This window comes from Pezoporus occidentalis, unplaced genomic scaffold (assembly GCF_034315485.1).
Source record: "Pezoporus occidentalis ecotype Australia unplaced genomic scaffold, CSIRO_AGI_Poc_V1 ctg39, whole genome shotgun sequence".
Taxonomy (NCBI): domain Eukaryota; kingdom Metazoa; phylum Chordata; class Aves; order Psittaciformes; family Psittacidae; genus Pezoporus; species Pezoporus occidentalis.
The window spans coordinates 4871593-4890820 of NW_026915713.1; the positions used below are offsets into that span (position 1 = coordinate 4871593).

General features: G+C 35.1%; 1 protein-coding gene across 1 annotated transcript in view; it reads left to right on the forward strand.

Moving 5' to 3' along the window:
* Window positions 1-19228, forward strand: part of FAM184A (family with sequence similarity 184 member A) — a 67372-nt gene that overhangs the window by 37773 nt on the left and 10371 nt on the right. The window contains exons 8-15 of the mRNA XM_062632415.1: window positions 114-275; window positions 2035-2160; window positions 2358-2504; window positions 13405-13617; window positions 14595-14748; window positions 15156-15283; window positions 17535-17719; window positions 18212-18358. Of these exons, the coding sequence (XP_062488399.1) occupies window positions 114-275; window positions 2035-2160; window positions 2358-2504; window positions 13405-13617; window positions 14595-14748; window positions 15156-15283; window positions 17535-17719; window positions 18212-18358 (1262 nt within the window). The remainder of the gene's footprint in view (window positions 1-113; window positions 276-2034; window positions 2161-2357; window positions 2505-13404; window positions 13618-14594; window positions 14749-15155; window positions 15284-17534; window positions 17720-18211; window positions 18359-19228) is intronic.

Genomic DNA, 19228 nt, shown 5'->3' on the forward strand with positions numbered 1-19228 from the left:
GATAGAAAAAGGTGTATTGTTGTACAATACACTGGAAGAAAATGAAGCCAGGATGACTTAGCTGCCATTATTAATAAGTATGAAAATCACATTTATTTTTTTTAATGTCATAGGTGTCTCGTCTGCAAGACCTAGTACGAAAAAGTGAGCAAGGCCTTGGTACTGCAGAAGGGCATATTTCCAGTCTTCAGGAAGCTCAGGAGATACTGCAGAAAGAACTGGAATTAACTAGAGCAAGACTGCGAGAGACCACAGATTCATTGTATAGTGTTGAGGTAACCATAATGTTGGAGAATAAATTGTGCAAAGCACAGTCATGGTGATTTTGGTCTTCTTTTTAAAATGGCAAGAAGTATTATAGTGTACATGTTATTGAAAGAACTTCATATGGCTGTGTTGGTTGGTTTGGGGTGGGTGGATTTGGGTTTTGTTTTCAGAACACTTCTAGTATTTAATGGGTGTTGCTGCAAACACATCTTTCTGTGGTTAATATAAATTGTGCTAAAGTGTGTCCAAAGAAAATAAATCCAGAGGTGGATTTTTCAGAGGCTTAACAGAATTTCCTGAGAATGTAAAAAAGATCTCTGTTAGACCAGTGCTATTCCAGACAGTTTCATGGTTTTGTGAAAAGCAAGATCCAGAGCTCACTAGCTCTAGATTCATTTTTATGCGCCATGTTTTCCTCAAGTAATGAGCATGGTCTTCATTTCAGGATCAAATCTAGAATTTCGGAAGATGCTCAAGAGTGCTTTAAAGATATCTATTATTATATCTTGAAAAATAGAAGACTGTCATCCAGAAAATATGACCACTTTGTTTAAGCAGAAATATATTGCTGTTTCAGTTGGCCTAGGTGGAACTGGAACTGTCAGTTAATCTGTCAGTAGCTCATTCAATTTAAGTATAACCTTTCCTTTTTCTTTCCTCACTAAACAATGTACATTTACAAGATCACAGCAATGTTTGAAGTAGAGCAGCAAATATTAAAAGAAATAATAATAGTAAATCCCTGGGTCTGTTTTCATACTGGTGATATTTTCTTAACAAAACCAACCTGAAACAGAATATTTTGGGGTTTGTTTGTTTGGGATTTTTTTGGTTGTGGGTTTTTTATTATTATTCATTTCTTTGGCTATGGTCAGTAGGTGGGCACCCTATTGCAGTTTGTATTTCCTCTGTATTTTTTATAATTTCTCTAAGTGTCTTTATAACCTAATGAGTTCTTCTCTCTTCATCTATTATAACATTTAAATATTCACATATAGCAGGTTACAGGCAATAACATTTATCTTAATGGATTTTAAAATCCATCCATGAAAAATCCTACCAAAAAAAAAAATCACTTTAAAAAGCCTTAATTAAATTTAGAGGGCCATGTTTGCTTCTCATGGATGAAGCAAGCACTGATGAGAAACATTCATGTAAGTATGGTTTCTAGGTAGTACCTAATACTGTTCTAGTAAAATTTGGACAGAAATTGATAGGAAATTTGTATTTTTTTGTTTTCTGTGTTCAGACTATGAAACCGTGTTTCTAGCAGGTTTGCCCAGTCAAGGAACATAAAGAAGGTACATGAACTTTATATCAAATCCAGGTAGCCCAAGGTTTGAAATTCAAATACTGAATATTTGCTGCTTTAAAAAAAATAATTCAAATCATGCTTGCCAAAGAAGCTGAGCAATTCTGAAGTTAGTCCTGCAGTGAACAGGACTTAATGACCTTTTGAGGTTCCTTCCAACACACATTATTCTGTGATTCAGTGTAACAGTATTTGAAAAGATTAATTCCAGAATGACTTATTGGAAAATTGCTTGTTATAGATTTTTATAGGAGTGCATAATTCTGTTCTACAAGTAAGAAATATCATCAGATGTATAGGCATTGATTGTGTGTAATTAGGAACCATACGCACTGAAAAAGTTCAAGTTTTACAAGCCAGTTGTAACTGTCACTTTTATTATAAATACACTTATTTAAGGTTTGAAATACCTTTTTGCTGCTGATCAGTCTCTATTGTGAAGTTTGTGTTTTCAGGGAGAACTAGATCAGGAGAGACAACAGCACGAGGCAATGATTGCTACCATGAGAGAAGAGGAAAAGTTCAAAGTTGACAGAATGGCTCGTGACTTGGAAGTAAAATGGACAGAAAATCTTCGGCAAGTATTGATTTTTTTCATTTTACTCTGTAATAAGAAATGAAGTACGTATTACACGCAAATGTAATAGGAAAGGAAATGTAAAGGAAGGGCTTCTGTTACTACCTAAAATTTTCCAGTTATTACAGAGTTCTTAATTCTCCCTCATTTCTTGCACAAGTTCCACTGCATTTTAGTTATTTCACCTTTGCTTTTAGACAGGAATGTAATAAGCTTCGTGAAGAGCTGAGGCTGCAGCATGAAGAGGATAAGAAGGCAGCCATGACTCAGCTGCTGCAGCTAAAAGAACGTGAAAAAAAAGCAGCAAGGGATGGATGGCAAAAAAAAGTTGAAGATCTTCTAGACCAGGTAACTATGGTTTCTTTGAGAATTAGAAGTTACAGTTTAGTTGCTGGTGGTTTATTACCGATTAACAACGTGAAATTGGCTGTGACATCTGTCTTTGAAATGTAATTTATTAGCATAATGCTTTTTAAACCTAATAATTATCAAACTTTAAAAGTAATATAGCAAGTTGCTTTAAAATTATATGAATGCCCTTTCTTTACACTAAATGTGAATAAAACCTTTTACAGTTTTGTTTGATGCAGTGGGAGGGTGCTGGCAGTCTCACCTCTTCACTTATAAGATTTGTTTATCTGGTTATTTATTTTATTCTTTGTCTGCTTACCTATTCTATTGTAAATATTTACCAATTCTAATTGTTTGCACTTAGAGGTATCCCTTATCTTTGCAATAAAAACACTGCACAAGTCACTGAAAAGTCAAAATGTCCCTCGGGTTCTACATGTTTGTTACAGCTATGTCTGCTCTTAAGTGATTTTGAACATTATTTTGGGTTAATTTTTTGTAAGTACTGAGTTTGTTAATTGCAACTCATGTTTATAAACACAGTTATGTTAGCTAATTCACAGAAAATACTTGCTTTGTACTTTTTCCGAACCATAAATGCTATAGAACTGGTTTCATTGACTACAATTTGAAAGAATAGTTGATAATGAGCAAATACATTTTAAAGAAAGAGAAACAGATTTTGAAACTCTTTAAATGACTGCAGTTTCAGGGTGTTATTGTGGGATGGCTTTTAATTTGCTGTCTAATTTGAGAAGTCTAATAACAGAACATGTGCTTGATTATACAGTTTCTTACAGCAGCATAACAATTTATTTTGTTGACAAGGGAATTTAAGATTGTAAAATCTTGTGGCTTAGGCTCATAAAAGCTAAAGGCTTTCAAAGTTCTTGGTCTGTTACTTTTTACAACATGAATGCAGTAAGACTTTGACTCGTTTGATTTTACGTTTCTCTTACTGCCTTTACTCAAGCTTCATTTACTCTGTTTAAGTGTACCTATAAATATAATTTTCTCCATGAAAGTACAATTTGAAAGGTATGTGTTAAGCTTTCTGTGGTTTTAAACTTTTAAAATACTTATGGTAGCCTCTGTGAGCTGCACTGACCTGAATTATGGAGTCAATGACTGACTTATTTTGAAAAAGAGCTCAGGTGGTCATCTAGTACAGCCTCCTGTTCAAAGCAGTCAACACTGATTTTAAACAAGGTTGCTTAGGGCTTTGTCCAGTCAGGTCTTGAATAACCTGCAAGAATAAAGATTCCACAGCCTCTCTGAATAATTTGAGTGCTTATTATCTTCATAGTGAGATTTTTATTTATATTTAGACAGAACCTCTTCTGTTTTCATTTATGGTCATTGTCTCACATTATCGTTTTGTGCATCACTGTGATGAGGCTGGGTCACTTCCTCTGTTACCACCGCATAGCTACTGCAAAGCTATTAAGTACTAGAAAACCTTCTCCTCTTTAAGACTAAACAAACCTGATTCCATCAGAAGGATATATGCTCAGCCTTAGCAATCTTGGTAGTAGCTCTCCACTGAACAAGTTCAAGCTTATCAATGTTTGTCTTGTACTGGGGCAACCAAAGCTGAATGAACTGGAGTAGGAAACAGAATGTGCTCCCCCTAAGGTGATGTGCAACAAGTGCCAAGTCAAAGGAACTGATCCCTTCTCTCAAACTACTGGTTGTTGCTTCAGCCTAGTATACTGCCAGACTACACTGCAGATTCATGCTTAGCCTACCATTAACTAGGTTATGCAAAGCATGTATTTAACTCAGTATGAACTAGTGCAGGGGTTTAGTACATCACATGTAAAGGACTTTGCATTTGTTCTTGTTGATTTTTATGGCAAAAACTTTAAAAAAATAAAAATCCTAAATAAAAAAATTTATGCCTACAAAGTGTACTAAAAACTGGCTTGTTTTTGTTTTTTTTTTATTCTGTTATAGTAATCTGCAAATTTCTGCCCTCTAGTTGTGCACATTTAGTAGGTGAGATCTAGCTTTTGCACAACAAGGAAATGTTTTTACTTTTGTACCAGTAATGCTAAGTGACCCCTCATATTATGCATGTAGGATTATTGTTATTCTAACAGTATAGCTTTATTATGAGTAAAATAATTCTCTTGAGAGAAAATGCTATTCAGCTGATTCAGTGCTTAAACACATTCTTACTAGTTGCAAAGCATCACTTACTATCTACAGTTAAATGTGGTTGGTAGGTTAACTAGATCAGTATCTAGAGACCAAGTGTGTAGTTTTTATCCCTGATAGGAGAAATTATTCTAGAAGACATAAAAAGAAGTGCTTTCCCATTTTTTCATGTAAATTGTTTTTTCATGTAAATTTCTCAATCCATGTGAGAGTTTCTTCATGAAATATGAATTCAGGTGAGCTAGCTCTTCTCCATTTCTTTTAGCTGTGTAATGGGTTTTTAACGCTTTTCCTAACAACATTTTACTGCTGAGAGGGCTTCAGCCATGGACAATATAGCAGGAATCTTCTTTTTTAAAGCAGCTTGTCTGTGTTGCACAACTGAAATGTACAGGTTAAGACCTGTATTAATTTCAGTTAGTGCTCTGTCTATGCCTATGTGGAGGTGCTTATTGCAGAGCTGACACGCATCCACATTTGCAGAACTGGAACACACTACTTTCTTTCCCCAGCACAAGCATTACTAGCCTGTTCCACAGCCTGTGTAATCCTTGCTTTAGAAGATTTGCTGTCAAATGGATTCTTGAAATTTCTATGAGAAGTAACTTGCACATACCCTAGATCAGTTTCCTGAAAGGAGATTAACTCTCAGCACAGAATCATTTTACTCTGCCTCCTGTCACTTTATATTGTCCTGAACACACTGTCTATCAGAAAGAGAGAGGAGGTAAATTTCAAGTAACATCCCCTTCCCACCCAAATTCTCTTTCATTAGTCTTGTATTCAACAATACTGGTAAGGCTACTGTGACATCTAGTGGATAGTAAGGGATTTTGGGCAAGATTTAAAAAGCGCTTTGAAATCTAAAATGCTGAAATGCAAAAGAATGAAAAGAAAAAATGTACCAAAGAGGGAGCAAAGAATAGAGACCTGGAATGCAGCTGAGGGTAAGGTTTTATGGTTTTTCTTTCATCTGTAAGTATTTGTTGCTTTTCCAAAGGAGCACAAATTTCTGCAGCTCTTGGAAACTTTCACAAGTGACTACAGTTCTCAAAACTGTGCTCTTAATGGGACTGTGCTCCTGCAGGCCTCACAGAGAACTGGGGACCTTTGCGAGTTTCTGCCTAGATCCAGTGTCCACACTCATCCTGCCACTCACCACTGATTTAAAAGAATTAGTACCCCTGTATTCCAATGGGGAAGCCTAAGCTTTAAGCAAGTCAAAAACTATTATACATGAGCATGTGAATAATCATGTAGTCCAGAGTCACTGCAGCCCTCAGAGGGCCGACTACTGAGGGTGCTTCACCCTGTTTCATGACTGTCCATAGTTCTTAATAAAGAATCCCCCTTGTTCTGGGTTCCCTTTTCTATGCAGAGATGTGATCCTGAAGATTTGTTCTATCTACATTGGTTGGTATAGTTTTGTCTGAAGCTTGAGCATGAAAACAAATGCCTAGCGTTCAGCTCCACTATCTCTTTTTCTGAGCTTTTAGTTATGGTGAGCCCATTCAGCCCGTACTGTGCTCTTTTCATTATGTTACTCTTTGTTTAAAATATTCTGAATGTAATGGAGGCGATTCATTAAAGACCATTTATAATTAAGGGTTACTCAGCAATTCAGACAAACAAAAGCAACAGAACAAATAGAGTTTTCTAGGTGTTTCCAGTAGGATACATTAGGAATACTAACAAATGTTAGCTTTGTTCTTTTTCATTTCTCTTAGTTTCTTCATTTAATTTTCTTTTCTCTCATGGCGTTGTGTTTAATTAAATTTAAAAATACATCTAGACTGATGTTTGAGGTTACAGTATCTTCATATCAAAAAAACTTGTCTCTCTGATTATAAACTTCTAATTGGAATTTTATATTACCAGGTTTTGTTTGACAGTGTTTCAGTTAGTAAATCTGGATACGGCTGAAAGACTTTTTAATTCCACCTGTCAATGGGTGGAAAAGAACGTTAAATTCTTGGTACAGTATGTAATTAATGATGCCTGAGTCAGAAGAGAGTTTAATTTGATGTTAGAAGTATAACCTTAACTCCAGAAAATGGTAAATAGAAACCTAAGCCAAATCCAACAGTTACACCATTGCCCAAATAAAATTATATTCCTATATCAGTACATGTTTTCCCCTTAAATGTAAGGTAAAAACTCTGTCAAGAATCTAGCTTTAAAACATTACCCTTAGTCTCTTTGCTGTGGCAGATAGTTGCTCAAGTAGCTTTGGCATAGGTCCAAAACGAATTATAACAGTGGACCCTGGAAGGAGTGAGACATAACTTAATTAAGTGGGGCAAAATTTGTTTGAGATTCAGCAGATCAATAAAATTCTAGATTAAGGGCACTTCCTGAGCTCCAGGAAGGATTAGCCAAGATAAATAGTCTTTAAAGTCCTGACAGCATTATGACAAATAAGTAAAATTAAATGCAGCTTTAGTACCATTCCAGAAACTTTAAAAAATATTGGGAGATTCAAATGATAGTCTCCTCCCCAACCACTGAACCTGAAGTTTGTCAGATTAAAAACATATAATCCAAAACCCAAATAGGTTAAAATGTCAGAATACATAGGCATTTTGCCTAGCAGTTTGATAGACTTCTACAACTGGAAAAAAACTCATCTTTTTAAAGCAACAGGGTAAGTACCCTACCCTATGATAGCCTGGACACAGCACCTTTACTCAAGGTTGCTACAAAACTGTGAGGAAATCAGGACCAATTAGATTCCAGAGATAGTTACACATTTCAGAACACCTGATACATAATTCATTTTCCTCAGTAGAAAACTGTTGGGTTTTGAGAGAAAGGGAAGGGTCTCTAAATGATGCTTTTCCTTACCAGAGATGGCAAACTTTGATGCAGCTTTTCCATTCCAAGCCTCAAGCCAAGTACAAAACATTGTAGTGGGAAACAGCTGCTTTCGAAATCTCTCCAGGGTCATCTTGTCACGTAAGCAGCCAGAGACAGTACATCTGCTGACAAATCAGTCTTTCTCTTCAAAACAAAGATATATCTTGAGGGAGTGTTTTGGGGAAGTTGTTGTTGTTAGCTGGATAAAATGGACCTATGCCAGTGGTCCTCCAGCTTCTTCAGTCAGCATCTTGGAAACATTTTTATACTAGCATGTGATGGATACACGTTTTCTTCTTCAGAAAGGTTAGCAGTCTTTGCTGGAGATCATTCTTAAAATGAGGCAAAGACTGCATAGCAATCTAGATCTGCTTTGATACAACAGATAAAGCTGGACTTTCCCCATTTAGGGTCTAGGGTATTAAACAAGAACACAGTTCCTGTTAGCCAGGAGTAATTTGAAAATTCAGTAAACTGTATACTGAAGTCAGATCTTGATACAATCAATCTTTTGAATAGCGATACAATGTTTAGACTTCAAAGTACTTTTATTTAAAGTTTTGTTAAAAATCAATAAGTTGTATTTACTGTATGTTCAACATTTCTGTGTGTGGCTTTAGAACACAATGGAATGTCAAATATGTAAGTCCAACTTTATTGAAAAATAACCTTTTTTCTTTTTGCCAATAAGATCCAAGCATTTAATAGTTAATTTTTTTGCACAAGATAATTATGGTTCTCTCGCAATCAGGAAATGTGGATTGCAGAAAGATTGCTCTGAGTGAAGTAGCCTAAGAAATCAGTAACAAACTGAATACTGAACTTAACTGGAGGGTTTTAGTGCAGGACCTTCATCAAAAGTTCATTTTGATTCCATCTGGTTTTCGTATCTCTGGAAAACTTTTAAGTTTGGTGAAATCACATATATTAAAAATGATTACCCCATCTTAGTATTTTTAATTATTAGATTAGTTTGTTTCTTGGTGAAAGCAATCTGTTACTCTGCAAGTAGCATGGGGCAATTCTCACTTTCATAAATGGCCTTTTTAATAGGGTAGACTTTGGAATCTGGTTTCCAAAAAAGTATTTTTACTCGGAATTTCTTTTAGGTGTAGAACACTACTAACCTTACTTCTACAATTGCAAAATCTAAATATTTCTTAGTTGTATTACAGTGGTGCCTAGATACGTCTGTCAACATTAAGTCCCACAAGTTCTTGAAACTGAACATTTATTTAGCAAGAGATCATTTCTGCATTTAACAGTTCCCCCCCAAACAAACCAGACAGATGGGAGCAGAAGCACATTAGAAAACAGGTGGATTTGTTCAGATTGGCAATGTTGAAATCTGGTGTTGAAATCGGAGCTGTTAGATGCTGGTCTGTCTTGTCTGGTGAAGTAGGGTGCCTCCTAGTGTTACGCCCTTGCGTAGAAAATTGTTGCTTGTAAGCTACTTGTGATGTTAATTACAGACCTTTGGATATACCACAGTAATGTATTTTTGTGTCGTGCCTTCTTGTAGATTCAGGAGAATGAATAATAATTTCCATTTGTTTTTTGACAAAGTATTATCTAAAAGTTCCTAACTATAGGCTTCCAAGCTGATGCCAGAATACCTGCTGTCTCCTGGGGAAGGCCATCTTCTTGACTGATCTGTGGCAAAAGTGGAAATTGGTCATGCTGGATTTGAAATTGCTCTCACTTCATTTCTGATGACTCTATTCTGTGCATGTATGATTCGTATGATCAATAATATTTCATATGGAACATTTACTTGGTAATATGTTTTTATATTTTGTTTTACATTACTAATCAACTATAGTGTAAGTGGTACATGAAGGTTTTTTGCTGGAGACTTTCAGGAAGTCTTTTATGTAACCATCTAATTCTGAATTTAAATTTAAGAAGAATAAATGAAGTATTTTAATATAAATCTGTCTTCACTACAGACTAAATTTGTTTTCTGCCTATTAGCAGTGAAATTTAATCTTTAATATGTGTTTAATATGCTTGTGATATTTCAGAGACACAACTGACTGATATAGTCCTTACACGACATATTTTCTAGTAGTAATGCAAATGGGTGTACTGAATGATTTCTTCCCAAAATTATTTGTCATACAGGAGAAGAGGAAACAGTTGGGTAATTTGAAAACATTTCAGCTGCATAATATATGAGTAAAGAGTAACATTATGTTGAAGAGATAATGCTATCCTGGATGTTTTCAAAACATAACATAGGAAAACACATAATTCGTTCTGTGTTCAATAGTATATATATATAGATACTAAACCAAAGCAGCATATTTGTATCTTTTCCAGATAGTTTTCAACGTAGTTTTCCCTGATGAAATTATAATTAATGTTCTATGTTTTACTCTCCCTTCCTTATCCTTTTTTTTTTTTTTTACTTAGCTGATTTCTGAATGTTTCCCTTTATTCCTGTGATCTTTTCTTCATAGCGGCACTGTCTCGGTGAAGCTTTGCATAAGTCTATCAGCAATGTAAGTGATTTGCACTTACAGCTTGTGAACAGGGCATGTTTGCACTAATAAAACTGCATATCCTATAGTACTGCTTTAAAGCTTTAGCCTATGAAACAATACATGGTAATACTTGAGAGGAGAACGTTTGCCGCTAGTTATCAAAAGCTTGTGTACCGCATCCATTCATCTGTGTAAATGTGTATATATCCCTGGACATCAAACACTATGTACATGGTCATAATATAAGCAGCATTTTTATGTCATTGTTTAAGCAAGCAAGCTTGTGGGCAGTGCAAATGTGTATTGCAGAGCTTTCCTTAAAGCATGAGGTTGATGTATTATAATTTGCAGTTTTGCAGTGCAAGTCATAATTGTAGCCAAAATATTCTTTCTTTCTATACTTATTTATTAATTTATTTATTTATTACATTCTTACCAATGTTTTTAGTGTCCTGAAAAGCTTGGATAAAAACACTGACATTTCAGAGAATAATGAATGTTTAGAGCTGTTTTGTTTTGAGTCCTCAGTTCAGGACTATATATAAGGGATGAGCCAAAGACTTGCAAAGGGAGGCACTAATGTTTTCAAAATTGTGCCCTGAAGTATATCAGTTTATGTACTGAATAATGAGAATAGTGTTAAATTATGTACTCTTCTAAAAATAACTCAGATTTTTAATACTTGATGTACTTTCAACCAAAAAAAGAAACCGAACCCACGTATTATGAGAAGGGTAGACTAATCCGATTTGCTTGTTAGAATCACTTAATTCTCATTGTCCTTTATTTTCTGTACAGTCTATTGATGCAAATAGGCATCTCCAGACACTGACTCGCTTCAGGCTCTGGTTTTGCAGTCACTTTAATCTGGTGGAAGTATGAACTGCTCTTGGGAAAGGTATTCCTGATCTCTTCTAAGATGGCTTCCTGGCCAGATGTCAGACTTGTCTTAATCATCTCAATTAAAATGTTTCCTGCATTTCCAAGAAAGAAATTGAAATTGTTTTGCCCTTGGCTCATGCTAAAAATGTTTATAAATTTTATAGTGAGAACTGTCAGAATTTGGAGCAGGACTTTAAGTGAGAGACGGATAGAACTTCAAGCAAAAATACATTTTTCCCTGTCATCTTAATAGAAAATTGGCTAAGATTCCATGGTTGACTCCATTTGAATGTTACTATTGAAAGGCTTTTTAGAGTATAATGTTTATATTACCTGAAATTCTGCAGGACTGAACAGGACTTTCTCCCAGAGAAGTTCTGGGGCTTCTGAGGAAACAAGAACTTCACAATATAAGAGGAATGTTTTTGTATAAGTAACTGGTTGAAAAATAGGTATTAAATACAGTGTTACCAGCATGCAGGTAGATTATCGGTGAAGTTATACTGATGTTCAGCGTATTTTCTTTTTGCAAGCTGTTTGTGAATAGGTAAAGTAGGAAAGTTTGCACCTTATAAAAAGTTATTTAGAGTGGAAAGGACAAAGACTGTCTGGAGAGTTACAGAATAGCTGTAAAAAGTCAAGGGACTGAGCAGTAAGAAAAGGGGACTGCTTTTGACTCCTTTCCATTACAAGTATTAGAGGTCGTCATGTCCAAGCGGTACACCTATATGAAACTTACCACAGGACACTGGATACTAAAAGCTTTTATAGATTCACATAATGATTGTATTTAATTAATGTTTCCATGAATTTACCCCAAAATACCTCTTCTGATGTAAAAAAGATTTCTGGATGATCGGTATCTTCAAAGTCAAGATCCCTACCTTTATGCCTTGGTTTTGTTTTCCCTGGGTAACCTGGGTTGGCCATTTCTGGAGGCAGAACCAGATATCAGACAAACCTTTGTTCTGACACTGTACAATTTGTGTGTGATGTTTATATTTTATGTACTTAGTAAAAGATTTTACATGAATAGTTCAGATTACAGAAAGTAGTATAGGCCTTCACTATACTCCTTCAATTGTAACTAATCTGTTTCAAAGGTACCTGAAGTAAAATACTGTTGATAAAGTACACTTAGAAGGCAGAGTATAAATGCCCAGACACAAAGACCTGGTGAATTTGAAATGCAATGAGCCATGCTCATTTCATTCAAATTAATTTGCTTATTGTGTTTTAGTGCTAATTTTCTTTTGTGTAGCTTTTTTTTCTTTCAAATCTGCTTAAGCTGTGCCCTTCTGAAAAAGAAAAGCCATATGTTTGACATTAATGTTCATGCTGCAAGTTGTCCTCGGTATGCTGCTATTAATTTTTTGTTACGTGGTGGGTGTTAATGTTCTGTAAATCAAGAAATTGATGTGCAATGTAGTTATTAATTTGTAATAATTAATTTTAAGATATGCTGAATCAAATGACACTATCAGACTGTCATTTATAATTCAATTATATGTAATGCTCTGAGGCTTGAAAAATTATCCTTACTGATTCAAATTCTTCATTTCATGGCAATTTTATTTTTCCTTCTTTTGAGTTACTGTAGCAAAATTCTCTTTGGTTAAATCTTGTTTTTAAAACTGGAGGGTTTATCTCTTGTGTTTGTCTCAAAAGGGAATATTGGTTTAGTATTTTGAGTCTGAAAAGATGCTGAAAATATGCAAAAAAGATTTGAAGAACAAATATTATTAATATAATAACATTAGTATAAAATGTGACTTTTTCAAGGATTACAGAGCATTCTAATGTATTGAAATGCTTGTTGGGTGAAAAGCATAATTTGTGAAATCACATATTTCTAAGAAAATAAGTATTTGTGTCTCAGATTACTTAGATCTTGAAAACCAGCAGAGAAATCACTCTCATAGTATTACTGAGCTAAGAAAAAATGTGTGTGTGTGGAAATCCATCAAGTGTAACATTTTATTTGTGATGTAGAGTGGTATGCTACCATTTCTTTTTAAATAAAAAAACTTATCAGTAAGATAGTACCATATTGTATCAAAAGATACAAAAATCCATCAATCTGGATGTCACAGTCTGTCCTTCCCTGTCAGCTGCAGGATTTTCCTTACAGAACTGATGTGATATTCTGCTGAAAATAGTTTAACAATCAAGTGTTTGATTTCGAACCTTGATAGTGTCATTTTAATTGAACTTCATGCAAAACCTAGAAATAAATTTTGATTATTGAGCCATGAAAAATTGTGTTGTAGGTAGTGCTATAGTGCAATCTGACACATACAGTAACCCTTACATAACTATTTAAAGCTAATTATTATATCTCTGAGATATAATATTAACCACAAGTTCAGTAGATGGATGGCATTGCTTGTCTGTCTTTTAGTAAATGTTCTGGCTTTAAAATTTCAAGTGTTTTCTTCTTTTGAATGGTTTTTCTTCGGAGTTGATGTTAGTATGAATGACTAATGGATATTTGCTGTTCTGTTGTGGGTTAGATCTCCTTACTGAAGCAGAATCTGGAGATGCAGCTTTCCCAGTCACAGAGCTCTTTGCAACAGCTACAAGCACAGTTCAGTCAGGAGCGACAGAGGCTGACTCAGGAGATCCAGGAATTAGAAGAGGAGCACCAGCAAAGGCATAAGTCACTTCAGGAAGCCCATATCCTTGCCTTTCAAAACATGGAAGAAACAAAAGAGCAAGAACAAAAGGCATGTTTATCTGAACAAATTGCCATTTCAGCAATTTGTGTAAAGTATCTGCATAACTAAGTTTCCATTCAGCTGATGTCCGACAGTAACATTTTTGTTCAGCTAAAACTGATTAAGACATTTTGAAAAGCATCTCTAATACTGGCATTGTTTCATGTCTTGCTTTAAACTCTACCAGTATATGCATATACATACACACATATATATATATGTATATATATGTGTAAAATTATCAACACATGTTGCTTTACAGTAGTTTGACATAGTTATCCATAACATGATATTCTAGTTATGATTTGCAATAGGTTTCTCTGTATTTTCCATTATAGTTAAATAATTTTGCATTTGTTTCCTGGTATTTCCTGTCAATTTACTCCTTTTGTAATATATTTTTGGTATGTTAAAAATTGTGTAAACTATGTTCTGCAACTTGCAGGATAGTGTTCATGTCCAGAACAGTGTCACACCCAAGATATTTTTTTAAAACCTTGCCTAAACCAGCTTTAGAACTGAAATTTTGGCAATGTATAGTACTTAAGATGGTGTGTATCGTAAGCTTTTTTTAAAAATTCAGATCTAGAATGTACCTTCGCAATCAGTTTTCCCATTGCCTCCACCTGATGGGGACAAAAGTCCCCAAATGCATATTGTGTGCACACTAAACCCATCTATGAATTGTACCTATCAAATTGCTTGCTATTGTAAATATATCAATAGATTGCTGCGTTTTTTTTCTCTTTTCCAACTGTGAGCAGAACGAGGGTTTGTGCACAGGTAATCTTGATAACCATCAGCCACTACAAAGAAAAAGCATAGTGGGATAACTTAGAGAAGAAAATAAGAGCAATATTTGTGCATTTTTAACAATTTTTGGAGTATGCTGATGCCTGTTTTTTGTTGCTAGTTCTTTTTTGTTTAATATTTTATAAATTCCCTAAGCTGTTATGGATTTTTTTTTTCCAAATTTGATTTCATAGGAATTAGAGGAACGTTTGCAACAGAAGCACTCGGAAGAACTTCAGGCACTGAAAGAAACACATAAGCAAGCCATGGAAGGTTTCAAATTGGAGATGGAACAGGAACTTCAGACTTTACGATTTGAGCTGGAGGATGAAGGAAAAGCTATGTTAGGTATACTACTTTCAAACTGCAAACAGGTCCAAAACCATTATTTCTACTCATACAAACATACATGCACATGCATGTATGTATGTGTGCGTATTGTAACACTGTAGTGTATCCTCTTAAAATCAGTATATGTTTTAACAGGTAACACCACATTATTCACTTCTGAAAAATCTTATCCATAAGTTTTTGGGGTTTTGGTATTTTTTATTTCTTTTTGGAAGGACTAAGCAACCAAAGCACATGATGGAGAATGTTTCAGAAAGCAGCAGGAATAAAATGACAGGACAGTTGCTTGGCTGATGTAAGCTGTGTGTGTTTCCTCAGTGGCAGTATTTGAGGGAGCTGGACTGTTATTGTTAATCAATGTAAACATTTGCAAATCAACTGTTCTTTCTGTTCACGGTAACTAGCTTCCTTGCGCTCAGAGCTAAATCATCAACATGCAGCAGCAATTGACCAGCTAAGGCACAACCATCAGCAAGAACTGGTAGCTGCCAAAATGGAGCTTGAAAGAAGTATAGAGCTTGGCAGGCGACAGGTAGGTGGCATTGCTGCAACTTACTGTAAAACTGCATAATCAGTATTCACTCTCTCTTAGCTGGAGGCAGGAACCCTTGTGAACAATCAACAAACATATAATCCTTCAAGGTCAGCCAGCACCAACAGATAATGCATCCCTACTTGTTCACCTAAACTTCCTTGCTTAGGTTTTTCTTCCTTCAGCAAACTTCATTCAAGCCTAGTAATGTCTCCCATATCAAGGCACCTTCCTCTCAGAATTGTGTGGTTGCCTGGGAGCACACTAGACTGTGTAAAGTGCTGATTCTTACAAAGTACTGCTTGTCCTCAGCTGCCCTCAGGACTTAAAAAGGAAAAAGCTGTTTATCTCTGAAGCCTAAGTGATACAGCTGAGAAGTGGTTGCTTAAAACCAAATGATTCTTCAAACTCAGGAGGTACCCAAGTTGGTGGGTTTTTTTTTGTGGGTTTGTTTGTTTTTTTTCAGGAGGCAAATTGGAAAAGATAAACAAACATCTCAATAAAGCAAAGGTGATCTAACATCTTGCAGCTGCTTCTTATAAAAAACACACTCAAAGCCCAAAACAAGACCCCAAAGCCAGTGTGAACTTCCTTTGCTTTCAGCAGCAAAGTGATTCATTCACTTTTATATTTCATTTTTCACTTCATACACAATCAGTTTTTCCAGTAATAACTAAAAATTTAAAGCTTGATCTCTATTGAAAGGAAGCCAGATTCTTGGAAATAAGATGATCAGGAAATTACTTCTTTATTTGCCTATACAATAGGCTTTTTAGGATTAATTTACTGATAGCCCAGCACCAGGGAGGTGGAACAGTTTTAGAAGTATGTTAACAGAGGAAAGAGGGGAAACAAGTTTAGTTGGATATGGCCTTTACACAAATAGTCAACGGTGTGATCTTCTTTTTCTCTTCCCTGCTGGTGTAAAAGTGGCTAGAGGCAGAAATGTGGTGCTCACGGCAGGGAATGAAAACATGCAGGATCTGGGAGGATACAGATAGTTTCAGTTGTGTGTTGCTTAAGCCTAGAGTGACACACCTAAAGGAGATGTCAGAAAAAGAAGTTTAAGTTAGAAGACTGAGTCTTTGATCCAGCCACAAATTCCATGTACTTTTGGCCTCTGTACAATGATCTGCTAAGCATAAGCTTTAGTTGTACTGAGGGCAAAGCAATTAATTGTGTTTTCCTGTGTTTGAATGCTCATCAGTTCACAGGGTCAGAGCTGAACTGGATACAGCGAGTTCTGAGCAGGATGATTATATTTGCTACTTTGAAAAATATTTAAATATGTGGGTATAAATTTTCCACTGCTTTTCTTACAACTTTAATATAGCCTTCCTATAGGGAGCTAGAGTTATTTTTAAAGGTCTGTTCTTAAAGATGTCCTATAAAAATTGTACCTTAGTATATATTTATATTTCCTGGGTGCCTGAAGGCACAAAACACATAAACATACACATAAAACTACTTTGAAATATCTGCTGATTTTCTATCTGTGCAAACTATATGGTCATCAATTATTGTGGAACTCTAAGAAGTGGAATAGATGGAAATGGAAAACTGAAAAAAGGTCAATTTTATTACAGTCTTTTTCTAAACTGTGGAGATTCATTAATAAAACCATTGGGATGGGTTACAGATAAGTTTCCCAGATATTTGGAATTATGCAAAAAGAATTATTTTTATTGATTTAATGGACACAACAGAAATATTATGTGAACTATTGTCTACATATTCTGCTATGAGATATTTATGACGCTTATATATACCTAAATTAGGAGCCTTCTGAAGCACTTATTTGTGCAGGGCATATATCTTGAGTTATTTTGTCCCATTTGTAGGAGCCTGCAAAGGGGAAAACAGTTTATGCTGTGTGTTGAAGAGGTAGAAAGTCCTGAATGACCTGGTTCTTAGTGATGATACCTGTTTTTTTGTTGTATGTGTCATCAAAAGGAAAATGTGATGAGCTATAGAAACTTTTAATAGGCAATGACAGGTTTTAAATGTTCTCATAAATGGAAATTGCTTGTTACAAAATTAAGATTTCTTCTTTATTTGTACATGTATGCAATTAAAAAAAAAAAAACAACCCAGTTTTAATTATAACTTGTGTCAGCATCAAAAACTGAAAAAAATTGTCCACTGAGTGGAAAATTCTGCTCAGCTGTTACCTCCCAAAAGCAAGTATTGTGCTTTTGAGAGACAAGTCTATTTAAAATACTTTTTGCTGCTGCTGCTACTTATATCATAGGAGAAAGAATTTTTATGCCGAATATCAGATCTACAAGATGAACTGAGACACCGAGACCATCATATAGCTGAACTGGACAAAGAGATTCTGCATCTTCATGAAAATATAAGTGCATTGACCAAGGAATTAGAGTTTAAAGGGAAAGAAGTTCTCAGAATACGCAGTGAATCCAACCAACAGATCAGGTGTGAATTTTTCTGCTCTGAACAAAAATGTGCATTTTTACATGTACTGTTTTACTTAAGAGATTTTACCATTTTCAGCTTCTAATTTATCCTCTTAATCAAGTGATGTTATAGATCATGTAGTCATCTTTAGAAAATGCTGTGTCCATTAGTAGTTAAGTTAGTGAATATTACCATACAGTGAAGCTGTACCTCAGTGATACATTTTGGCATGTTTTAGTAACAGGGTTGGGTTTTGCTTTTTGGTTTTGTTTTGGTTTTGTTTTATTCATTGTTTCTTTATTTTAAAAAAGCATTAAAGGAGATGCGTTTTCCATGAAAAAAGCTAGAAGGTTGGAGGACACTAAGTAGTGGAGTTCGATTAATCAGTAAATCCTTCTGTGTTGTTTGATACTGTGTAAAAGCCATTAGAAACATGGCAGGAAATCATGGTGAGCAAACAAGTCTGATTTTAGAATAACTCTCTTTTTAACAAAAAAATAAATTAAACAGGATGCATGAGCAAGATTTAAGCAAGAAACATGAGAAAGAGCTGGATGTCTTGACAGCAGATCACATCAGAGAGAAACAAAGCATGATGGCAGATTTTAATAAGACCCAAGAGCTGCTCAAGGAAATTAATTCAGCTTTACAATTTTCGTAAGTTTTGTTGCATTAAAAAAATTGTGTGTAGCTCCGTTGATTGAATAATTCATTCTGGTGTCCATAAGTTTCTGAAGGTATTGCAGAGATGCAGATGTGCAAAAATCTCAGTCAAGTATGGGGCCTAACCTTGCATTCTTTAGGCAACACAATTCTATAAGATTTAGGAGAATTTAGTAAGTTACACTGTTAGGGATTTGAGACCAAAACAATGCAAGTAGGAAAGATATTAAATCTGTGCAGTTTGTAGGAAATTGGAGAAAACATTGTTTCAAGTGCTTTTTCTCAAACTTTAATACATCTTTCTTGAGAACACAAGAGTTTCTTCAACAGGTTTATGAGCAATATTTGCTATTAAGAAGTCTGATTATAGCATGAGTGATGCAAACATTTTCAGGTTTGCTAGCATAAGGAAAATTAGTGTCTGAAATGGATTATGTGAGCATAATTATAACAGCATACTTAGAGTGTCTCTCAGTGAAAATGCCACCTGGGGTTAGACCACCTCTGGGCAAAAATGCCTCTGGGCATGTCATCTAGCCAGTGTTTTCCTGTCTTCCACATCTTTACCTCTTGTTTGTGGTACGCCATTTTTGGTCAGGGTTTCTGGCTGAGGTTCCATAGCACATTGAAGGCTTCCTGACACAAAATTGTCACTGAAGCATTTCTATTTGCAGTATAAAAGATTTATGGCAGAGAAAATAATTGGTCCTAAGTATACGATAGAAATCTTTTACAGTTAAATATCAATTTAAAATGGACAATAAAGCCCAAATGGATCTAATTCTTTCTTGATAATGAGCAATCAAAAATTGTCTTCAGATAAGATGGGTATAAAATTCTCGTTCTTACTCCCTTGTAATCATC